At 33.1% G+C, this 20,365-nt stretch overlaps 7 protein-coding genes across 9 annotated transcripts; 1 reads left to right on the plus strand and 6 right to left on the minus strand.

Moving 5' to 3' along the window:
* Window positions 1-572: 572 nt before the first annotated feature.
* On the minus strand, window positions 573-2,026 carry LOC117785803 (odorant receptor 47a-like). Its single transcript, XM_034624040.1, has 5 exons — window positions 1,861-2,026; window positions 1,622-1,808; window positions 1,494-1,564; window positions 958-1,433; window positions 573-629 (listed from the first exon to the last, which is right to left on the minus strand). Exons 1-5 carry the CDS (start codon window positions 2,024-2,026, stop codon window positions 579-581), a joined length of 951 nt encoding a protein of 316 aa, XP_034479931.1. The 3' UTR covers window positions 573-578.
* A 621-nt stretch (window positions 2,027-2,647) lies between these two features.
* On the minus strand, window positions 2,648-3,182 carry LOC117783879 (neuropeptide-like protein 32). 3 transcript variants are annotated; one of them, XM_034621437.1, is made up of 2 exons: window positions 2,819-3,182; window positions 2,648-2,779 (listed from the first exon to the last, which is right to left on the minus strand). In XM_034621437.1, exons 1-2 carry the CDS (start codon window positions 3,090-3,092, stop codon window positions 2,766-2,768), a joined length of 288 nt encoding a protein of 95 aa, XP_034477328.1. In that variant the 5' UTR covers window positions 3,093-3,182; the 3' UTR covers window positions 2,648-2,765. The 3 variants fall into 3 exon arrangements, with proteins under 3 accessions (XP_034477328.1, XP_034477330.1, XP_034477329.1); XM_034621439.1 differs by having other exon boundaries at window positions 2,648-2,780; window positions 2,907-3,180; XM_034621438.1 differs by having other exon boundaries at window positions 2,648-2,780; window positions 2,853-3,180.
* Window positions 3,183-4,981: 1,799 nt separating this feature from the next.
* LOC117784230 (neuropeptide-like protein 32) lies at window positions 4,982-5,519 on the minus strand. The gene has a single exon (XM_034621902.1). It carries the CDS (start codon window positions 5,459-5,461, stop codon window positions 5,126-5,128), a length of 336 nt encoding a protein of 111 aa, XP_034477793.1. The 5' UTR covers window positions 5,462-5,519; the 3' UTR covers window positions 4,982-5,125.
* Window positions 5,520-6,912: 1,393 nt separating this feature from the next.
* Window positions 6,913-7,331, minus strand: LOC117784007 (ATP-dependent RNA helicase dbp2-like). Its single transcript, XM_034621599.1, has one exon. It carries the CDS (start codon window positions 7,283-7,285, stop codon window positions 6,941-6,943), a length of 345 nt encoding a protein of 114 aa, XP_034477490.1. The 5' UTR covers window positions 7,286-7,331; the 3' UTR covers window positions 6,913-6,940.
* Window positions 7,332-12,688: 5,357 nt separating this feature from the next.
* On the plus strand, window positions 12,689-13,187 carry LOC117785806 (probable cyclin-dependent serine/threonine-protein kinase DDB_G0278487). Its single transcript, XM_034624043.1, has 2 exons — window positions 12,689-12,984; window positions 13,046-13,187. The coding sequence occupies exons 1-2, from the start codon at window positions 12,689-12,691 to the stop codon at window positions 13,185-13,187; spliced, it is 438 nt and encodes a 145-aa protein (XP_034479934.1).
* Window positions 13,188-13,408: 221 nt separating this feature from the next.
* On the minus strand, window positions 13,409-15,061 carry LOC117784725 (lipase 3-like). Its single transcript, XM_034622533.1, has 3 exons — window positions 14,949-15,061; window positions 13,888-14,577; window positions 13,409-13,823 (listed from the first exon to the last, which is right to left on the minus strand). Exons 1-3 carry the CDS (start codon window positions 15,036-15,038, stop codon window positions 13,434-13,436), a joined length of 1,170 nt encoding a protein of 389 aa, XP_034478424.1. The 5' UTR covers window positions 15,039-15,061; the 3' UTR covers window positions 13,409-13,433.
* An 819-nt stretch (window positions 15,062-15,880) lies between these two features.
* LOC117784980 (pupal cuticle protein Edg-91) lies at window positions 15,881-17,396 on the minus strand. Its single transcript, XM_034622848.1, has 2 exons — window positions 16,889-17,396; window positions 15,881-16,325 (listed from the first exon to the last, which is right to left on the minus strand). The coding sequence occupies exons 1-2, from the start codon at window positions 17,377-17,379 to the stop codon at window positions 16,049-16,051; spliced, it is 768 nt and encodes a 255-aa protein (XP_034478739.1). The 5' UTR covers window positions 17,380-17,396; the 3' UTR covers window positions 15,881-16,048.
* Between the last annotated feature and the right edge of the window lie 2,969 nt (window positions 17,397-20,365).

Here is a 20,365-nt window from a genome sequence, read left to right on the forward strand (position 1 = left end):
TACTTATAAGGATTTAGTAAATAATAAAAATATTTCAAGACTACGCATTAATAAACTAACTATTTTTCTTAAAATAAATTTTTAAGTTTAATAAATAATACAAAAAATATTTAAATACTAAACATTCAAACAAATTACTAAAACTGTATACAAAATTCTACTGTGTAAATTCTGCACATTGGGAAATAAAAATTAATAAAAACAAATATTTTAAGATAGTTGCACTTAAACAGTTTTCACTGTAGGAATAATGCAGAAATAATTGCAGCTTATACACAATTTAATCGATTATAAGCCCATCGATTTACGGACTCGGCACATTTCTGTATATGTGTGTGTGTTGGTGTGTGTGTATGAATAAATGAAAAATGTGTGAATATAATTTTTTCTTTATTTATTTATATATTCATTTTTATACATTGAGAGACAAAGGCAAAACATTAGCCGTTGAAAGCTATTGCCCTTTAACACTAAATAATTAAGATCAGATGCATAATAGGAGGATTTTTATCGTCTATATAACTGTTAACAATATTTTAAAATAAGTAATTATTTATGTTTTAATAAATCCGATTTTTTTAAGAAAGTGACTGTAGTAAAGTGAAATATGATCCGGCTGTCATAACAATCTGTGGAGTAGAAGAAGAATCAGCTACAGTACTGTTTTTTACATTAATAAAGAGGGCACTTGGCTCCCTGCTCGTTTCACTCGCCAACCCTCGGTTCGCAACGCGAAAATGAGGTGCAGAATTGAGGTACACTTTTTATATTTTTCAAGACTAAATTTAATTAGAATATTAAAAAAAACACAAAAATGTCGAGTGTTTCGAGAAGGGGATTAAGTTTAGTTAAGATATCTCAAAAAGAACAAAGTTTTTATCCACAATGATCATTCAGTGAATTAGTGAGTCAGTCAGGATAAAGAGCTATTTATATATTTATATTTAACATACTTACCGACAGAAAAACCTCCATGTTGGCCTCAAAAAAGTAACCGTCAATGTGACTTCCCCGTTGGGCTCTCATCATTGCGATTTGTAGAGAACGTCCAACGGATGGATTGATTACAGTTGCCTCGTACCAGGGACTATCGTAGATGGCTCTGGCGAATTCACTGCTCTCTGTCTTCAGATATTCACCACACTGACAATATAGGTAGAGTTGTACCAGGATTGCGATTCCAAACACGATGTAGAAGAGCATCTGTGACTGTCCAAAGCTAATTGAAAGGGTATAGCTGAGTACGCATAAGTGAATTGAGGCCATCACCAATTGAATGCAGATGAGGAGGCGGAAATAATATTTCAATGCCTCGCTAATTTCAAGACCGACTTTGTAGAGATGAAGTGTGGAGTGCAGTCGGTCCTGAGTTTCCTGTGGAGTTTTCCCCACAATTAGCTGAATTTTATGCTGCGCCGTCTTGAACAATGCGACTAAATTGTAAATTAAAGATATGATTAGTGTATCTATACAGACTGTGGGGAGAACGACACCAAAACTGGCAGCACTTAGCAATGACCAGGATAGCAGATAGTTGTAGGGCTTTTGATTGTCCCAAGGATAACTGAAATTGAGGAGAGCAAATGAGACTTGTATTCTTAAAGCTGTTTGATCAATTTACGCGCTAGGAATGTTCATCTCCAGAAAAACTTCGCCAGTGCTTAAGAAGATAAATCCAACTCTCATAATGGGCTTCAAGGCGCTTAGAATTCCGGCTAGCACAAAGCAGCTGGAATAGAAACCGCTAATTCGCTGTTCCCGCTGATTCTCCTGATTTATAATTTCAGCTGGAATCTCACTCTCGCACTCTACAAATTCCAAACTTATGATTTTGAGAATTATCGAATTGAATTTTATTACCTGTTGCCAGAATACTCTGCAAATTGTTAATTATGCGGCTTATATCCTTGTGCAGCCATATTATTAATCCAAACTTGAACAAGGCCAGATTGTTATTGAGCATTCCCGCCAATGCATCGGTTACCTTCTCAATATCCTCCAGGTTCTTAAAGACAAAAGCCGCCATCATTACCTGCATTATGCATAATGAGAGCATACTCCAGAGTGTCTTCCAGGGATGGAGCCAGCTTTGCATCCCTGATAATAAGTCGAATCCTAGAATGCGGAAATAAAATCCCTGCAACTTGAAAAACTTTCCGCTCAAATTGTTCATGCTGCAAAACACTTAGCTCGAATAATTTGTGGTCAAACTGAATGCTGCTTTTATAGTGATTTTCCAGTCTTTAATGATGCACAGTGACTCAAAGAAAACTTCCAACCAATTTTAATCAAGGCATAATATTTCTATAGATTTTAGTAATAGTGAACACTTGGACTGCTTCAATCTTCGACCACTGTGCACTGTGGGATAATGAGCATATAATTATCGCTGCGAATTCAAATAGTTTTAATCGATTTAATGACTATAATTAAACGTCGCTTTCGCATTGAATATGAAAAGCTAATGACTTCCACATTAAGGATAATATTAAAAATCCTTTAAAGGGAATCTAATGTAGTGCTGTGACTAAGATTGACCGTAGGGTTACCCTATTTAAGTGAAATCAATCGATGCACCCTAAAGTGAATTTATTTCAAGCCTGAAAAAGTAGGAACTTTCTTGATTAAAAAATGAACTGCAATCAAGTGATATTTTTTTTGGAAATGTTCTTTATTTACATACACATAGAATTCGGTGAATATTGAAATGTGTTTGGACGCAGGGTTGCGTTGGCAGGAAGGGTATTCGTGGGGCTTTAATCAGATTAACGGCCCCAGCCACCACCCCATCTGCCGCCACGTCCTCCCCAGCCGCCACCCCATCCTCCTCGGCCTCCCCAGCCACCGCCTCCCCATCCTCCTCGTCCACCCCATCCGCCGCCACCTCCCCAGCCGCGTCCGCCTCCCCATCCGCCGCGTCCTCCCCAGCCGCCTCCCCACTGTCGGGCCTCTCGGTCGCCCTCATTGGCATGACCTTGTCCAGAGTCGGCCACATCCAGCAATCCGATCTGCTCGACATTATCCTCCGGACTGAGAGCATAGCAATAGGCGAGACAGAGCACGCCGATGAGTGCCAAAAGCGTTAGACGCATCTTCGAAGTTGATACCCTGTATTTTAGTATAGGTTTGATTGTGATTTGTTGTGAAGCTTGAAGCTCGATGCTTTCGGTTCAACTGATGCCTTCCGTTGCCCTGTAACGGCCTTTTATTGCGGCTTCCAAGTTTCAAAATAACCAAATGAGTTGACGTTCCTGTTCTCAAATTCTCAACGCCCAATTCCAATTGCTTTGCTTGACTTTTAAGTATACTTAAAGCTATTGTACACATATATTATTGGAAGGGGTTTTTTTTAATTTTCTTTTTTTTTTTAAAGCCGGGTTTTGTCACTTTCACAGCGTTTTTGTTTATTTACTTGTGCTTGGTTCAAAGATTATTGCACCTGTTGTTGTGATTGCGGTTGTTAAATGCAACAAACAACGAAAGTTGTTCCTAACCTGATGTCCATCAAATAACTGGGACACTGATGATCGCATTTTAATTCATTAATAACACAATCAACATTATACAATCCATTAAATCTGCAAATCCCGAAACGCAATTTCTTAAACTTTTTTATATATATATAATGTAGACTACAGTCAGTAGAAATAAAAATTCAATTAGAAAATAAGATTATAAAATTGAATTTTAATTCATTAATAACACAATCCACTTTACTTAATCCATTAAATCTGGATAATCAAAAACGCAAAGTCTGGTGCCTATTTATTTATTTAGACTAAAATAAAATTTTAAAATACGATTATATATAAACAATTAAATTATACTCTTAATATGTAAATATATATTATTATTATGAAATTCCTTCGTCATCTATTTGAATTCCCAGCTTAGGATTCGAAGTAAGTATCCAAAGTATTCGTATTACTCAAATTTGATGGGGTTCAACAAAGACACCAAATAAACAATCAATTTCTCGAGTCACTGTGACATGTTCATGTCAAACGAGTCTCTCGCAATGGAACTTTGTTTATACGAAAATATACTAAATACGAGTATATATAATTATGTACGATTATATGGAGCTGTGTTGACAGTTAAAATACAAACCACAAAAATCAAATAACATTATTCAAATCAGAACCGAAAACCAGAAAAATTACAGTAAAGAAAACAAATAATACTCTTGCTAAATTGTTCATCTTTTATTAAGTATCTTTAACTGTGTCTATTAAAATTGTAATTATATAAATTCTAAGAAATATAAATATTATTGTTTTGATATTTAATATTAAGAAAAACTGTGTTGACATTAAAATCAGAGAAATTATTTAAAGCATTAAAAAATCAAAACGATTACATTAAGGCAATAAGGCCTTAATTAAATTGTAATAATTATTTGTTTAGGTTTCCAAAATAAAATATCATTTTTTTGTTATCCATTTGGATTCACTTGAGTATTATTTGAACAATAAATCTGGTGACTCAGCTGTTGTGATTTGGGAGTGTGTCATACTACAATGAACTTGGTCAATGAGAATTCCCAACGTTCTCAAACAGGTGAAGTACCTTTTAAATACAAATATCAAGTGTCAACAAAGCTTCAAAGCGAACATCAAACGGACGAGTACAAATATAAATAAAATGTGCATTTATATGCAAGATTATAAATATTTGAATGATTTTTATCTGTAAGTTTGGTGGAGAAAGCTCTAAGAATAACAAAATTTTTAATACTAAACAAAATTTTCTCAATGCATGAACTTTGACGCCGAATTCGACCCTCTTTCCAATCGAATACCGCAAAAAGCCGTCTTAATGCACGATAAAATTGACTCAGCTTTGTTGTGTCAAAATTTCAGTCTCCTAGGTCTTATGGCTTGGGCTGTGCAATGATCAGTGAGTGAGTGAGTGAGTCAGGACAAAGAGTTTTAAATATATAACTTTTTTTGTCGAGAGCTGTAATTAAAATAAAATCTTATTGTTTTTCGTAATGTTCTTTATTTACACACACAAAACTGACAAACATTTGAATATTGTAGGTATTGGATGGGGCTTGGACATTGGAAGGTAGGTGTTATGAGTGGCAGTTTGGTTAGCTTGACCATGTCTAATTAGCATAGCTCTACCAGCCACCGTGACCCCAACCGCCTCTCCAGCCACCACCACCCCATCTGCCACCCCAGCCGCCTCCCCATCGTCCTCCCCAACCGCCACCCCAGCCGCCTCCCCATCCGCCGTGACCGCCCCAGCCTCCGTGATGACCCCAGCCGCCTCCCCATCCACCGTGTCCCCAGCCGCCTCCCCACTGTCGGACCTCTCTGTCGCCCTCATTGGCATGGGCTTGTCCTTCATCGGCTACATCCAATAGACCGATCTGTCGGTCGTCCTCCTCCAAGGCCATTCCATAACTGTAGGCGAGACAGAGCACGCCGATAAGCGCCAAAAGTGCAAGACGCATCTTCTTTTTTCTTTAGAATTCGACTTAATTTGAATGTGCTTAAAGCTCAATGTTCTCTGGATTACTGATTCCAACAGCGACAATGCAACGGCCTTTTATTTACCTCCTAATTCGCAAAAAAAACTGGATGAGCTGTCATTCCTGTTTACATATGCATCACCTAATTTCAGCTACTTATCATATAGATATATTATAAATTAGAAGGTACTTTTTCAACTCAAGTATTGCTAATATGGTGATATTTGCTTTGTTTCTTATTCATTTATCACTTGCCACAAGATTATTACACCTGTTCTTGTTATTGTTTTTTTTATTTAAATGTTATTTTTGTTGTTCTAAAAATCCCGACCGATCTACATCATAATGTGCAGCAATGTGTGTTTTATTTATCAATTAGCAAGATCGTCGTTTGCCACGCCTTTTAAAACAGTGACTCATTTGATATTATTTACTTATTTTTTTTATACAAAACAAATTATCTAAAATTTTCAATTCTCCAAATTTCAAAGGGGGAGGGGGGCCCCTTAGCATCGAAATCAACAGCTTGATCAAGAGAGTAAATTTGTTTATTTAGAAATTTCAAAAAAAAAAATTGAATGTACAACCAATTTGGAAGCTAAATCTTGATCAAAACGACATTTCGCTTGAAAATCGCTTAATTTTTGAAGAAGTTATGAGACATCAAAGTTTTTGAAAAAATGTCAAGGGGTCAGTATGGAAAATTGGATGATAGATAGCTTAGGATCGAAAAAATATCAAATTTTTTAGATGAAAAAAATTTAAATGTAGAATCAATTTAGTGGCCAAATCATGATCAAAATGACATTCAGCTTGAAAATCGCTTAATTTTTGATGAAGTTATAAAAGGTCAAAGTTTTGGAAAAAATGTCAAGGGGTAAGTATGGAAAATTGGATAATAGATAGCTTAGGATCGAAAAAATACCAAATTTTCTAGATGAAAAAAATTTAAATGTAGAATCAATTTAGAGGCCAAATCATGATCAAAATGACATTCCGCATAAAAATCGCTTAATTTTTGATGAAGTTATAAAAGGTCAAAGTTTTGGAAAAAATGTCAAGGGGTAAGTATGGAAAATTGGATAATAGATAGCTTAGGATCGAAAAATTATCAAATTTTCTAGATGAAAAAAATTTAAATGTTGAATCGATTTAGAGGCCAAATCATGATCAAAATGACATTTCGCTTGAAAATCGCTTAATTTTTGATGAAGTTATAAAAGGTCAAAGTTTTGGAAAAAATGTGGGTTAAGTATGGAAAATTGGATGATCGATAGCTTGGGATCGAAAAAAAATCAAATTTTCTAGATGATAAAAAGGTTATATTCAATAATGTTATTATATTACAAAAATAATTTTTTTTGCACTTCGTTGCGTAGATTTAGAATAGTATAGATTTGCGTAGACTTAGACGGTCTCCGAATATTTCGTGATTGTATGTAAATAATTTCAACAAATCTTTTATCGTCCATATCGGCCATATCCACCACGTCCATATCCACCACGTCCGTATCCACCACGTCCATATCCACCACCTCCGTATCCACCACGTCCATATCCACCACGTCCGTATCCACCACGTCCGTATCCACCACCTCCGTATCCACCACGTCCGTATCCACCACGACAACAATACCCGCCGGCGCGTGCCTCTCGTTGACCCTCATTTTGATGACCTTCGCCCTGATCGGCCAGATTTAAAAGTGCGATAACTTTATCATCCTGAACTGTAACGTCCTTTGAAGCCAACGCATAGCAGAAAGCGAGGCACAGGCTCCCAGTGAAGAGCAAAAGAATCAAACGCATCTTCCAACAATTTCCGTTTCTCCCGATTGTTAATTAAATATTCCGTAGATTTGAGTTATGAGGGTTTCTTTATACTAAACTTATTTAATGCATTGCAGGCTGCTTTTATTAAAAGTTCAGAGAAATTAATTGTCATTATGGAGTTCCCAGAAAAACTACATATTTAAACGCTGACAGGAATGATTAATTGAAATCGAGGGCGTCTTTAAATTTATGCAACCGAAAGCCAACAGAAGAACAGACACAGTTTTAATGCCGAGAATTGCAGTGAGAGAATTTTATTACAAAAATTAATTAATTTACAAAAGTAAGATTTTTCAAAAAGTTTTAGATGCGACTCGTGTGGATCAATAATGACCGACGCGTCCTCCGTGACCACCTCCGTGACCTCCATGACCACCGTCGTGTCCACCGTGACCAATGTCGTGTCCACCGTGACCAATGTCGTGTCCACCGTGACCACCTCCATATCCGCCGCCGCCATGGCCACCTCCAATTGCGCCGTGACCACCTCCACCGTGTCCTCTGTCGTGTCCACCGCCGCCATGAGCAAGGCTAAAGGCGATGCAAAGGAAGCCGATGAGAACCGCAATAAGTAGACGCATCTTCCAGCTGTTTCTTTCTTTCTTTTTGATTGTTGACTTGGGAGTAATTTGCAACTGATGCTCTTCTTCGAAATACACTCGTCTTTTATTCAAAAATCTGCACACATTTTAATCGAAAATTTATCGTACATATTTTATGCATTTTATTGCCAAAGTGTCAAAGAAACTCGAGGGTCGCAACTAAGAAAATTACTAACATACATAGAATATTCCAAAATTATTGTGGTGCAGTTTTATTAATTTTTTTAAGTACTAATCACTCTTAAAATGTTTTATAAGAGTACTTAAATATAAAAAAAGACCTTATATTCCTTATAAACTAGTCTTGCAATAACAACTGCAAATTGGTATTAACCTGCTGTTAATACTAACCTCTTAATCGACCCTCGATCTGCAGTATTTTTGCAATTAGAAGCGCTATTTTGTTTTTTTTTCTAATAGCAACAAATTAAAAATTCCCGTTCATTATACCCGTACCTGTTACAAAATCAAGTTATATTTAAAAATAGCCAAGTATGTTTATTATTTGTTTTTGAATACATGAAGAAAAATAACAGGAAAATTAAAATAAAATAGGAAAAAATATAATGAATAAATTTTACAACACCAATAAATATTTGTTTATAAAATTTTTTAACAAAAAAAATGTGAAAAAGTTCTTGAGAAAAAGAAAGGTTGTCATATACTTAATCAAATTTGTAACTTTTGTATCAGATAAAAATATGCAATCATTAAGTACTAATTAGATAATGATTATTTAGTGTAGGTATTTCATAGTCGAGTTTATGACTTGAATACTCGCCTTATCTGTTATGATATTTCAGTAGTTTATGACCAGATTTGATAAAGTCGTTAAGCTCAAGAAGGTAACAAACAAAAACCAGTTCATTATTGTTATATTAAAAACATTGTCACACAGTAAACAAATCTATAAAGTAAACATGTTTTAATTTAAGATTTCATTTAAGAGGAAAATAAAGAAATTAAATATGTAATGCCTTAGAAATTGTATGTAATTACGTCTTATTTAAGTAGTGATTCCCTCCACAATTTTAACTAATTAACAACAACAACAACATTGTCATTGTCAAACAGTAAACAATTCTATAAAGTAAAGAAGATTTAATTTTAGATTTCATTTAAGAGGAAAATAATGAAAGTAAATATACCTTACAAATTGTATGTAATTAAGTCTTATTTAAGTTGTGATTTCCTCCACAATTTTAACTAATTAACAACAACAAAGTAAAGAGCTAACTGCATACGAAATATTGGCCTATTCACTAATTGTCTTGTGATCTTGTGAAATCAGAAAATCGACTTGAGAAGAGAACTTCACACTATGCACTTCAAATGTACTTGACCTGGCTCTCAAAGATCAATCATTTCATTAGCATCTCAATTACAGGGATCACATTTTTACGAATGTTAAAATTTCAAAGAACAACACAAAAGATATTTTATCATGTAGCTTAAAAAAAGTTAAAATAAGATTTAAAGTTTAATTTGCATAGAATTAAGAAATTTATAGTTAAACTTAAATTTTCAATTATCATTTTATAACTCGTATACAGAAATATTTTTTTAAACAAAAGTTTTTGACTTTAGGTTTCATCATAAATTTTTTATGAATTCATTTAACGTCCTTAATATATAGATGTAAAATAAATAACATAAAAAGTTGTTGTAAACGGTTCATGATATAAACCTCTGTACGAGGTAAAAGTCTGTTGACGAAAGCACTTGCGAGTCCCGAAATTGTTGATATCCAATATATATGTGATTTAAAATAATTATCGTTTCAATCTCTGGTAATTTATTATTCTTTACGAGGTAAGATATTTTTGATATCATATTAATATGTATTTGAAAAGTAATAATCTTTTTGATCTCTGGCTAATTATTATTTTGTGCGAGGTAATAGTCTATTGACGAAAGCACTTTCATGCCCCAAATTTTATTTATCAATTTAATTAATTATTTTGCTTATATTACCACAAGAGAGAACAGTGACATCAAATTACCACCAGTAGTGGTAGCCCCAAGGACGATAGTAGCCGTAATAGTATCTAGGCCAATAAGGTCCTGCCCAGATGCCACCCCATAAGAATCGTGCCTTCCTTGCTCCTTCCTCGGCGTGCTGGCTGCCCATATCGGACATCTCTGCCAAACTGGACATGGAATCAGCATTGGGCATTGCTCCTTGAACTTCTGGCATCGAGTCCTGCTCTCCTGTCTCCATCCTGGCTGGCCATGCCGAGACCACAGTGAGTGTGGCCAGTATTGTCAGGCAGATGCACAGATTCATGTTGACCACAATGAGAACTAAACTGTGTTCCATCTGCCAGCTGGTTGCCACTTTTATAGGCCTTATCTGACTGAACTTCGGGTCTTACACCTTGCGTTTCTAATTAGAATTATTTACACCCATTGAGTTTTACAATAGTTTAAATGCCACTCGATAGACATTCGATGTACAGTCAGTAGAAAACTTATTTTTATAAAATTTTAAAATTCATATTATAATTTTAAAGTATTTTCCTTATTTTCCTTAAAGTACAGAACAAAAATCCAAATAAAATATAAATCGATACAAAATATATATTTTTTGCAAAAGAAAATGTGTAAATTTTTGATTTTGTCAAAACACTTTCTTGACTAACTTTAAGTCTGAGTTTGGACCTTTGCTTTTCAGAGGGCCAAGCAAACAGTAGCTGTTTACTTGGTTTATTCGAATGGAGCAGGGGTATAATATCTATAAGTTTATAGTCTATAAAAAAATTCCCTTATGAGGCAATAATAAGTGCTTATAACCCAATATAATTTTAATTAGCACGTGTTACAGTTGAAAATAAAATGAACAACATACTTTCAGGCTGGCCGAATAAAAAATTTTAAAATTTATATTGACCATAATCATAACGACTTAGATGCAATATTTCAATTTCGTATTACAGATTTAATACATCTGAAAATCTGGAAGCATTCTGTTATATTTATAAGCAGAATTGGACAGAATTTTGACTGCTAAAATAAGCAAAATTCATCAAAAATAAGATTAAGAAGAAAAATTCGAGAGTTGCATCAAGAGTTACTGTATGCCATATTATGTACTCAGTAATCGTATCAACAATAATTTAGTTGGTTGAACCTTTTTATATTGTGCTTACTTCTATAAGTATTATTTCAATGGACTCCTAAAGACCAATCAATGCATTTGACTAACTTTCTTACTTAAGAGCAACACAATTTATATTCATAACTTAATCATAAGTGGAATGACTAACTTATAAGACATTTTGGAGTGCTGCCCTCGCTCTAAATTATATAGTTTAATAAAGTGGATCTTCGAGCAATACTAATAAAAAATTTGCATTCATAAACCCAAACCAGTTTAATATTTTTTAGCGATTTATGGCCAGATTTGTTATAGTCATGATGTTCACAAATACACAAGTTTTTAATCTTAAAATTTAACTATAATATTTTGTATTTTATTTTGGTGCATAAAAGAATTACTATTTGAATAAAGTACTATTTTTAATTTAAGCTTTTACTTAAAGAACTTTCAGTGTCATAGCAAGATTTTTAACAGAACAGGTATAAAACAGATTTTTTAACATGGCAGTGTAGGACTCGAACCCAGTTATAATATAAATGAAACGCACAATTAAAAGACACATATGTAATTTTAATGCCAAGAATTTTAGTGATTAAAATTTATTACAAAAAGCAATTAATTCACAAGTGTTCAAATTCGAAACAATTGTTGTTGCGATAACTTAGCCAGCATATGATTTAAGTAAATTTGAATTTAGGACACTGGCATTGGATCCACGTCCACGTAATCTTTAGAACTGTTAAGTATTTCGAGTAAAGTGGCTGTATTATCAAAGCTGCGACCTTCAAGAGCCCCACCAAGTCCTGGATCTGTATGAGTATCAGCGTGTTCTTTCAAATCTGTAGAATTGCAAAAGGCGATGCAGAGGATGCCGATGAAAACCGCAATAAGTAGACGCATCTTCCAGCTGTTTCTTTCTATCTTTTGGATTGTTGACTTGGGAGTAATTTGCAACTGATGCTCTTCTTCGGAATACACTCGTCTTTTATTCAAAAATCTGCACACTATTTTACGATATCAAAACTAAAATATAATATGCACTTTATTGTCTATGTGTCGTTACAATCCGAGGGTTGCTTTTAAAGTAGCTGTTTTTCTAAATTATTTAATCGAGTTGTTGTTTTTTTTTGTGTTTAATTATCTAGTTTAGTAGTTCAAGCTATACTAACAAAAAACTTGAATTCATTATAACTAAACCAGTTTGAAAAAATTGTATATACAATTTTGACAGTTTAGTAGCTTATGACCGGATTTGACAAAGTCGTGATGTTTACAAATAGACAAATAAAAAATTAAAAGAAAAAGATATCTGCATGCATGTTTGTTTGTTGATGTTTTATCGTATATATAATATTTTAAAATTTTATATTAACAAGTTAAAAAAATTCAAGAGTGGCAACAAAAAAAAAGAAATTACTTAAAAAATGTTTGCACTTTAAGTTTTTTTTATACAACAAATAATTGAGTTAATATTGAAATTTGATCTTTTCTCTGAGCAAATAATTTCATATTTAAAATTACCAGATTTGTCTGCCTGAATACCATTTTTTGGAGAATTTTTTGTACATATATGGTCACCCTAAAAATGTAAAGAACTAACAGATTGTGTTAACATGCTGTTAAAAACAACCTTAACTGTTGCCAAGGATATTTTATTGGACAAACAAGGCTAAGAGAATGCATGTAACCGAATTTTTAACGCGAACCAATCGCCGTAATGTAAATTCTCAAATTAATTATAAAGTGCAGCAGAAACTGGAAGAATGTCTTCAAGATTTGGAGAATCGGCGCCGCCAACTTGCGGAACAGCTGCAGAGAGAAGAGCGGAGATTAAGCGAGGAGATAAAGGAGCTCTTAAAAGGACGTGAAGATGCAGCTCAAAACGAGAGAATTGAGTGGATTCAAATGGCACTCATAAAGAGGGAACAGGAAGAAGAGGAGCTGATAAAAAAGAAGCAACAGCAGCGTGAAATGTAAATCAACTTAAATTTTAATAATAAAATATATTTAATAGACATTTTCTCTGACTTTCAGTGAGAACTCGGAGGAACATCGTCACATGGAAACCAAACAAATTCTCTTGGATACAAAACAAGCGCAACTTTATCAGATTGAGGAGCGCAGAGAACGGCGACTTAGAGCAGCCTATATGGATAAGCAATGGCAATTCAATTAACAACGACTTTTATATACACTACAATATCATTTGACACGAACAATGCTTTTAATTTTTTAAAAGTAAACTGTCAAATTAAAATTCCTTGTTTGATTTGTAACGTTTATAAAAAAAATAGTTCTTAATTTTTATGTAAACTATCAAATTATAATAAAATGTCAATAACAGAAAACAAAAATAAATAACAAACATTAAAAATAAACTTTTTTAATATGTACACATTGAAGTAAGTGAAAAGATATTTATTTATTTTTCTTTATCTAGTTCGTACTTGTGCATAATATTAATGACAGGATCATTGACATATTTCCGAATATCGTTGTGTATAGTATAATCAGCATGTCCAAATATAGGTTCCTGAATATGATGCAATACTTTATTGGGAAGACGATCCGCTAAAGCCAAGACATCAACCGGATCAACAAGATCATCATTATCCACATACCACAAATGAACTTCGGAGGTTATCTTTTCAACTGGATACTCCGGAGGCTGTTTCGATTTATACACTTCCAGATTCTTCTTAGAGTCGTAGTCGAATTGTCGAAAATACCCCGATTTGTGATTGAATAAATAGTGAAGGACTTGATTCCAGGAACCGTCTGCAGATATTTTATCGGCCTCTTTGATGGCAGTCTTTTTGGAGAAACATATAAATATATCAGACTTGGATAATTGTATAAAATAGAATTGTGCCTACCTTATTCGCATGCTCGGAGTGTAGTTTTTTATCCATATTATAACAGTCCATAAGAAAAACACATCTTTCATTAAATGTATTCGATTTAGAACGGAAAATATTCAGGAACTTAGTGTCTCTATTAAACGATGTAAGCATTCCATCAGCAGTATAAAAGTTGGCCGCACTGACAACACACTCATTTTTGGTATTTTTCATAATCGCAACGGGAGACAGCATATGGGAAGTTTTAATCTTCTGATTGTACTCGGGACGCAGGGACATTAATGTAAAGAATACAGTGGTACCTTGAGAGTGACCCACATAGTGAATCGATTTCTGTCCCTGTCCATTTGTTTTAAGTGCATAATCGATCATTGCTGATATATCATACAAGCCAATCTCATGCCAACTGAAATTCCAAGAAGGTTCCTTCAATTCCAGTGAGTATTCATTACCTCGATTATTTCCGATCCATACATCGAAGCCCGAATCTGCCAGCAAATAGGCTAAAGCATTATCGGGTCCAGAAAGCACCCAGATATCCGAGGAACTCATCAGACCATGTTGTAACAATACAATTGGACGTGTCTTGTTTTGATTTTGTAACTTGTGCGAATACGGAATTCGAAAGGCTTGAAGCACATTGCCATCCTCGGTTTCTATACGATGATCCTCCGCCGGATACCCATGGTCCTTAATTAGTTTACTCTGTTAATATCAGGAATCGCATAAATTAGTTATAGGTATAAAAAAACCAATTTTAAAAGAATTTGTAGAAATTAAAAATTTTAAGAGATGTGCTATATGCATTATTATAATTTGAAAAAGAAAATTTTTTTTTTATTTTTAAAAATAAAAGCTAAAAAAAAGGTACTCTTTTATCTGTGACAAAAAAAAATAACCAAAAAATTAATTTTGAAATCTGTTTTAACTTTTAAATATTTGTTATTAAAATAAAAAATTTACTTAAAACACCAATTTTTTATAAAAGTTTATGACATTAATCATCCATAATTTTTTAATAAATATTTAAACATTATTTTTATGAAAAAACTTTATTGCTTGTATCACGAACTCACCGTTGTTTTATCCTTTGTCCTTTTTAAAATCTGAGCGGCAAAAACGGTGCTGACCAGGAGAATTAAAACTAAAACCAATTGTTTCTGCATGGCGTAAATACAACAAGTGAATTGCAACTGCAGTCAGTTCAATTTTAGTCTGTGGTTTTATGCACTATAGTCTGCTTCAGTAATATTCATAAATAAGAACTGAAAGCATCGAAAAAATAATTAGTTGTCAACCGAGATAGGATTCTTAATTGCAAACAAATATTTGTCCATACAATGTTTCACTTGTTAAATAGTTAGCTGATAAAGGCAAGAGTTTTATTAAGACACAAACATTTACGTTATATCTTTATTAGGTGAAAGAATTGTGCTAGATAAATATAACCAACTTATTGCAAACACACAATTATACATTGTTTAAATATATTACATAACATTTAACATTGTATGAAATTAAATTATTTGCAATAGTCGGAGAAAATAGCTAAATTTAGTTAATGTTAAAATTGGGAAAACATTCTTGTTACATATTTATTTTATTACTAAAAACAATGTCAATTAATATTTACTTAAAGAGAACTTCTAGAAATTGAACAAATTTATTTAAAATAAAAATACGAGAAGATTTATTTAAAACAAAATATTTCCACTCTTTCTTAACTAAACAGCTCGTAAGCTAAGCAAATGCATTATCAATAATACGACACATGACAACATTTAATTATTTTAGTATATTGTATATAACTTTATAGGCTCTTAAAGCTTACAGGTTATAAAATTAATACAACATTTAAATGTTCTGTATTTACATGCCAATATAATTTTCAATTAACATGTGCATATAAAAGATTTTAAATAAACTTAACTAAAGCATACTTTTAGACTGATTCAGTAATTAAATCAAGTACATCTATATTTTTAAAATTAGTTCAACAATTCTTAGGTTAAAAATACTATGATATTGTTATGCATACTCTTATAATTTTCGACTTAGGTACTATTGTACTTATTTCATTATTTTGGTGCTGAGTAATTATCTTAATTTAAATAATTCTAAACTATATGCCAAAAAAACTAGGAATTGTTAACTTGAATTGTTTGCAATGGTTTTTTTAACCTAGCAATCCCAATAGACCACTTAACGCTTGCTGATTGCCGGCTCCACCCGCTGCCACGCCCCTTCCATTGGCCACCAAGGGGCGTAGGCTGCTACCAAGAGCCTGGCCCAAGAGTCCTGCCAGCTGAGCAGCTTGAGCTGTGCTGAGTTGTGAGCCAGGTGAGCCGCCAGGTGAAACGCCAGCTGAGACTCCAGGTGAAATGCCATTTGAAATACCCGCACTCTGAGGGGAACTATAGGATGGACTAGCTCCATAGTTGCCATAGTTGGGCCTAGAGATGGAGTTGTTCAAGAAGTGTTGATAAGTCAATATATCGATAGTTTTTTTAACGATAATATATTATTATTAGTAGATTTTTTAATGATTACATTAATATCCATATTATTATGCGATATTTTATTTTTGGGAAAATGTATTATAATAAAAAAAAAATAGAACAAGTTAAAGGAAACACATTAATTTGAAGTGAATTCATAATCGCCCCTAGATATCGGAAAAATCGATTAATTAATTAGTATAAATTAGCGAAAACACAACTAATATGATAATTCTGAAAATTTTAAAACCATTACCTTGAGCCGTAGCTATTTCCAGGATATTGCACGGGTCTTTGATTGTTGTAATTATAACTGGGTCTGTTGTGGTTTAAATAGTGATAATATTTTTTTTGAAATAATTCAATATACTAAATAAAATAGTACAAATTTATGTATTCGCTAATTTAAAATTGATTTTGAATTGATAAATTGATTTTCTGACAAAACTATTCAAAAAATGTTTTCCATATTGAAATAATATTGATATTAATAATTTAAGAAATATCAACACAATTACCTTGAGCCGTAGTAATTTCCAGGATATTGCACGGGCCTTTGATAGTTATAATTATAACTGGGTCTGTAGTAGTTTAAGCCATAGCCTGGATAGCCGAAATAGCTCTGAGCCAGACCTGGATAGCCTAATCCTAAGCCAGGATAGCCATAGCCGTAGTTGGGTCTGTAACCATAGAGATTGCCATATCCACTGCCATATCCACTGCCATATCCACTGCCATATCCATTGCCATATACTCCTCCTCCTGCTCCGCCGTAGAACTGATCCGACTGGGTGCCAGCTCCACCGCCAGCTGCAGAAACACCTCCTCCGCTTAGAGTGCCCACAGGAGCAACAGGAACATCGAATAAAGATCCACCTGAGCCGAAAAGCAGCGGCGATAATAAGCCCAAAGTGCGTCCTTGACCTTGTGATGACCTTGCGTTGCTCTTCTGACCGACAACGAATGCAAAGAGCAGACACCACAATCCCAAACGCGACAGCAAATACATTACAAAAGATACAGATACTAACTAACTAAACTAAGCGTGCGGAACAGCAAATGGCAACTAAAGTTGCAGCAATGGAATAAAATGTGTTTTATATGCAAACTCAAGAGCAGACACACCAAAACAAATATGACCAGCCTAAAAATAACAAAAAAACAAACTGTTCTTCAGCAAAATTTCCAAATTGGTTTGAATGTTTCGGAAACTGGCAGACCTTCGTCTTTGCCGCATCATTAAGAAACGTTACCAAGCACAGTGGAGAAAATATCTAGATTAGCCAATAGTATTAAAATAGTTGTTTTCTAAGTGTATTATTATCACAAAATTGTATTATATATTAGAAATTTTGGGGATTGAAAGTGCATTCATCACTAGACTTTTATCTTTATTAAAAGATTATATAAATCATCTATTTTTCCCATGCTTGGGTTTTTCGAGTTATTTTATATTTATAAACATGTAAAAAAAATTAAAAAAAAAAAAAATTATAAAAAGCAAAATGTTGTTTTAATCTGTTAGCGTGCGATAAGTTCAAGTTCATATCTTACAGCTTTGTTTCGGTAAAGTCGCAAGATAATAATCAAGAAAACTATTTTATATTGTTAATTAATTTGGATAAATACATTGAAAATTATACAACTCTATAAATATCAATATTAAAATTTACTAAAAATGTTCAATTAAGTGCTTGACAAGTTGGTAATGAAACAAATTTAATAAAAAGCCATATACAAAAAATTATAAGTCTATACGGCTGTTTCGCCCACAGTGCATTGAACGGAAACACGCACAAAACGCGTTGAATCGACTAAAAACGCGCGGGAGTCGCTTCGAAAACGCGTCGCAGTCGCGTCGTCGTCATAGACTGGTTCTGGTTCCATGCTTTCATCAGATCTCACAGATCTCGCAAGTCTACAGACGCCTCCGTCTAATGTTGACGATTGACATTGACCTTGCTCACCGTTTCGGCAAATATTTGAATAAAATATTGGCTAAAATCAGTTTCACACCGTAAACGCTTTTTTTGTTACTTCCGCGGGATTTTTTTTTAATTTTTAGTCATGCTGACTTTTATGGAAATTGTTTATTTTATAGGCAATTCACCTTTTAGTTAGACAATAAAAATTCAATAGCAAAATTAGTTATCTGTTTGCTTTCAGCCAATTACGTACTTAGATTGTGTTTGTAATTAAATTTTAATAAATAAGTAAATCTTTGTGTTGTACTTTTAATATTTCATTTAAGTATTTCTGTCGACACCTGTCAGTTGCCACGCCCACATTTCATTCGAAAATCAATTTAACAAATTATAAGGCTTCCACTAATAAAAGATACTTCAATCGTCTTAATTCATTGAATCAAAATGTGGATTTGTTATCAATCGGCTTAGATCCAAGTTAAAATTGTATCTGACTATTTTTTGATTATAATGTCATCTTTGAGTTATCTTTATTATTTATTAATCAGTGCATTAAGTAGATCTAGTTAACAGATACAAATATTTATATAACCGGATTTTTGTCCAATTCATTAAACTTACGATTTTTTTACTATCATTAATTAAATATCACACGCTGTTGTTTTTCGATAAATAAATTACAGCTTGATCTACACTCAGAAAAATCGCATTTTAATGTTGAATATCTAAAAATATTGAATTAAATTAAAATTTTTAATTGCGCTTATAATCGGATTGCGTTTATTAATGTCGTCTTTATAATGAAAATATATTAAATAATTTCAGAATTAATGTGCATACCTGCTTAAATTAGTTCCTATCAAATAATATTGGATCGACTGTGTAATACCCTATTTTAAGTAATTTATGTACACAGCCCAAAAGTATGCAAGCCATAAATCGTCAGTTTTTTTTTTTGGCTATCTGCTTTTTTAAAGGGTATCGCAAGTACACTCATTAAATTTTAATTAAATTATTTCTGCTTATTTAAATGCTTAAGTTGTAGACTTGTTTTAGATTTTAAAAAATGTGTATTAGCTTAAATATTTGAAGATTTAATAGGTGATTGTCCTGTGTCAAAACCCGTTGGTATTTGTCAAGATGTAGAGAATATGGAACGAGATCTTTTGCTGCGCAATATTTCAGGCGCTGTCGAGAGTTCAGTGATCACAACTTTTAACAAGTTTAAGAAATTTTCGATTGCCTCTTAATGTGCAAAAAAAATAGCGAAGCTCAAATGAATGACGCGTGAAAACAATAACAATATGAAAACAAGCTGAATATGTTAATTGGAAGTACTTTTTTAAAGCATACCCTATAAAATTATTAAGTATTATGAACGAAAAAAATTATTTGAACGAAATTACTAATAAAAGACATTCCGTTTGAAAATCGGTTTGGAAAATTGGATAAAATATGGCTTAGTATCGAAGAATAATCAAATTTTCTAGATGATACAAATTTAAATGCAGAATTAATAAAGAGGCCAAATCATGATCAAAATGACATTCCGCTTGAAAATCGGTTTATTTTTGAAGAAGTTATGAGAGATCGAAGTTTTTAAAAAAATGTCAAGGGGTAAGTATGGAAAATTGGATGATAGATGGCTAGGAGTCGGAAAAATATCAAATTTTCTAGATGAAAAAAATGTAAATGCAGAAGAAATTTAGGGGCCAAATCATGAATAAAATTGTATTTCGCTTGAAAATCGGTTAACTTTTGATGAAGTTATGAGTGATCAAAGTTTTTGAAAAAATGTCAAGGGGTAAGTATGGAAAAAAAGGATTATAGATGGCTTAGGATCGAAAAAATATTAAATTTTCTGCCTGCGAATAAGTGAATGACTCTATTGCGCTGATATTTTGTTACAGGGTATTCAAAAGTGAGTCCCCCGTTGGAGAACAAGCTGCCAAAGGGGCTTGTTCACAATTTCATACTCGTATGTGAGAAGTTTATAATTGTCTCGTTTTTTGCTGAGTCTTTCTAGAAGTAAACAACAATTACCAGCATATTTAGCTGTTCTTTTTCTCT

The sequence above is a fragment of the Drosophila innubila genome, assembly GCF_004354385.1.
Source record: "Drosophila innubila isolate TH190305 chromosome 2R unlocalized genomic scaffold, UK_Dinn_1.0 1_C_2R, whole genome shotgun sequence".
NCBI lineage: Eukaryota > Metazoa > Arthropoda > Insecta > Diptera > Drosophilidae > Drosophila > Drosophila innubila.

Coding starts and splice junctions, on each gene's coding strand:
- LOC117783879 (XM_034621437.1), bottom strand. CDS start 3,092: ATGCGTCTAACGCTTTTGGCACTCATCGGCGTGCTCTGTCTCGCCTAT.
- LOC117784980 (XM_034622848.1), bottom strand. CDS start 17,379: ATGTATTTGCTGTCGCGTTTGGGATTGTGGTGTCTGCTCTTTGCATTC. Junction 16,326..16,888: donor GGAAATTACTACGGCTCAAG/GTAATTGTGTTG, acceptor CTCCATCTCTAG/GCCCAACTATGGCAACTATG.
- LOC117785806 (XM_034624043.1), top strand. CDS start 12,689: ATGCATGTAACCGAATTTTTAACGCGAACCAATCGCCGTAATGTAAAT. Junction 12,985..13,045: donor AAGCAACAGCAGCGTGAAAT/GTAAATCAACTT, acceptor TCTGACTTTCAG/TGAGAACTCGGAGGAACATC.
- LOC117784230 (XM_034621902.1), bottom strand. CDS start 5,461: ATGCGTCTTGCACTTTTGGCGCTTATCGGCGTGCTCTGTCTCGCCTAC.
- LOC117784725 (XM_034622533.1), bottom strand. CDS start 15,038: ATGCAGAAACAATTGGTTTTAGTTTTAATTCTCCTGGTCAGCACCGTT. Junction 14,578..14,948: donor GGACAAAGGATAAAACAACG/GTGAGTTCGTGA, acceptor TGATATTAACAG/AGTAAACTAATTAAGGACCA. Junction 13,824..13,887: donor ACTCCGAGCATGCGAATAAG/GTAGGCACAATT, acceptor TTCTCCAAAAAG/ACTGCCATCAAAGAGGCCGA.
- LOC117784007 (XM_034621599.1), bottom strand. CDS start 7,285: ATGCGTTTGATTCTTTTGCTCTTCACTGGGAGCCTGTGCCTCGCTTTC.
- LOC117785803 (XM_034624040.1), bottom strand. CDS start 2,026: ATGGCGGCTTTTGTCTTTAAGAACCTGGAGGATATTGAGAAGGTAACC. Junction 1,565..1,621: donor GAGATGAACATTCCTAGCGC/GTAAATTGATCA, acceptor CCTCAATTTCAG/TTATCCTTGGGACAATCAAA. Junction 1,434..1,493: donor GCTAAGTGCTGCCAGTTTTG/GTGTCGTTCTCC, acceptor TTTACAATTTAG/TCGCATTGTTCAAGACGGCG.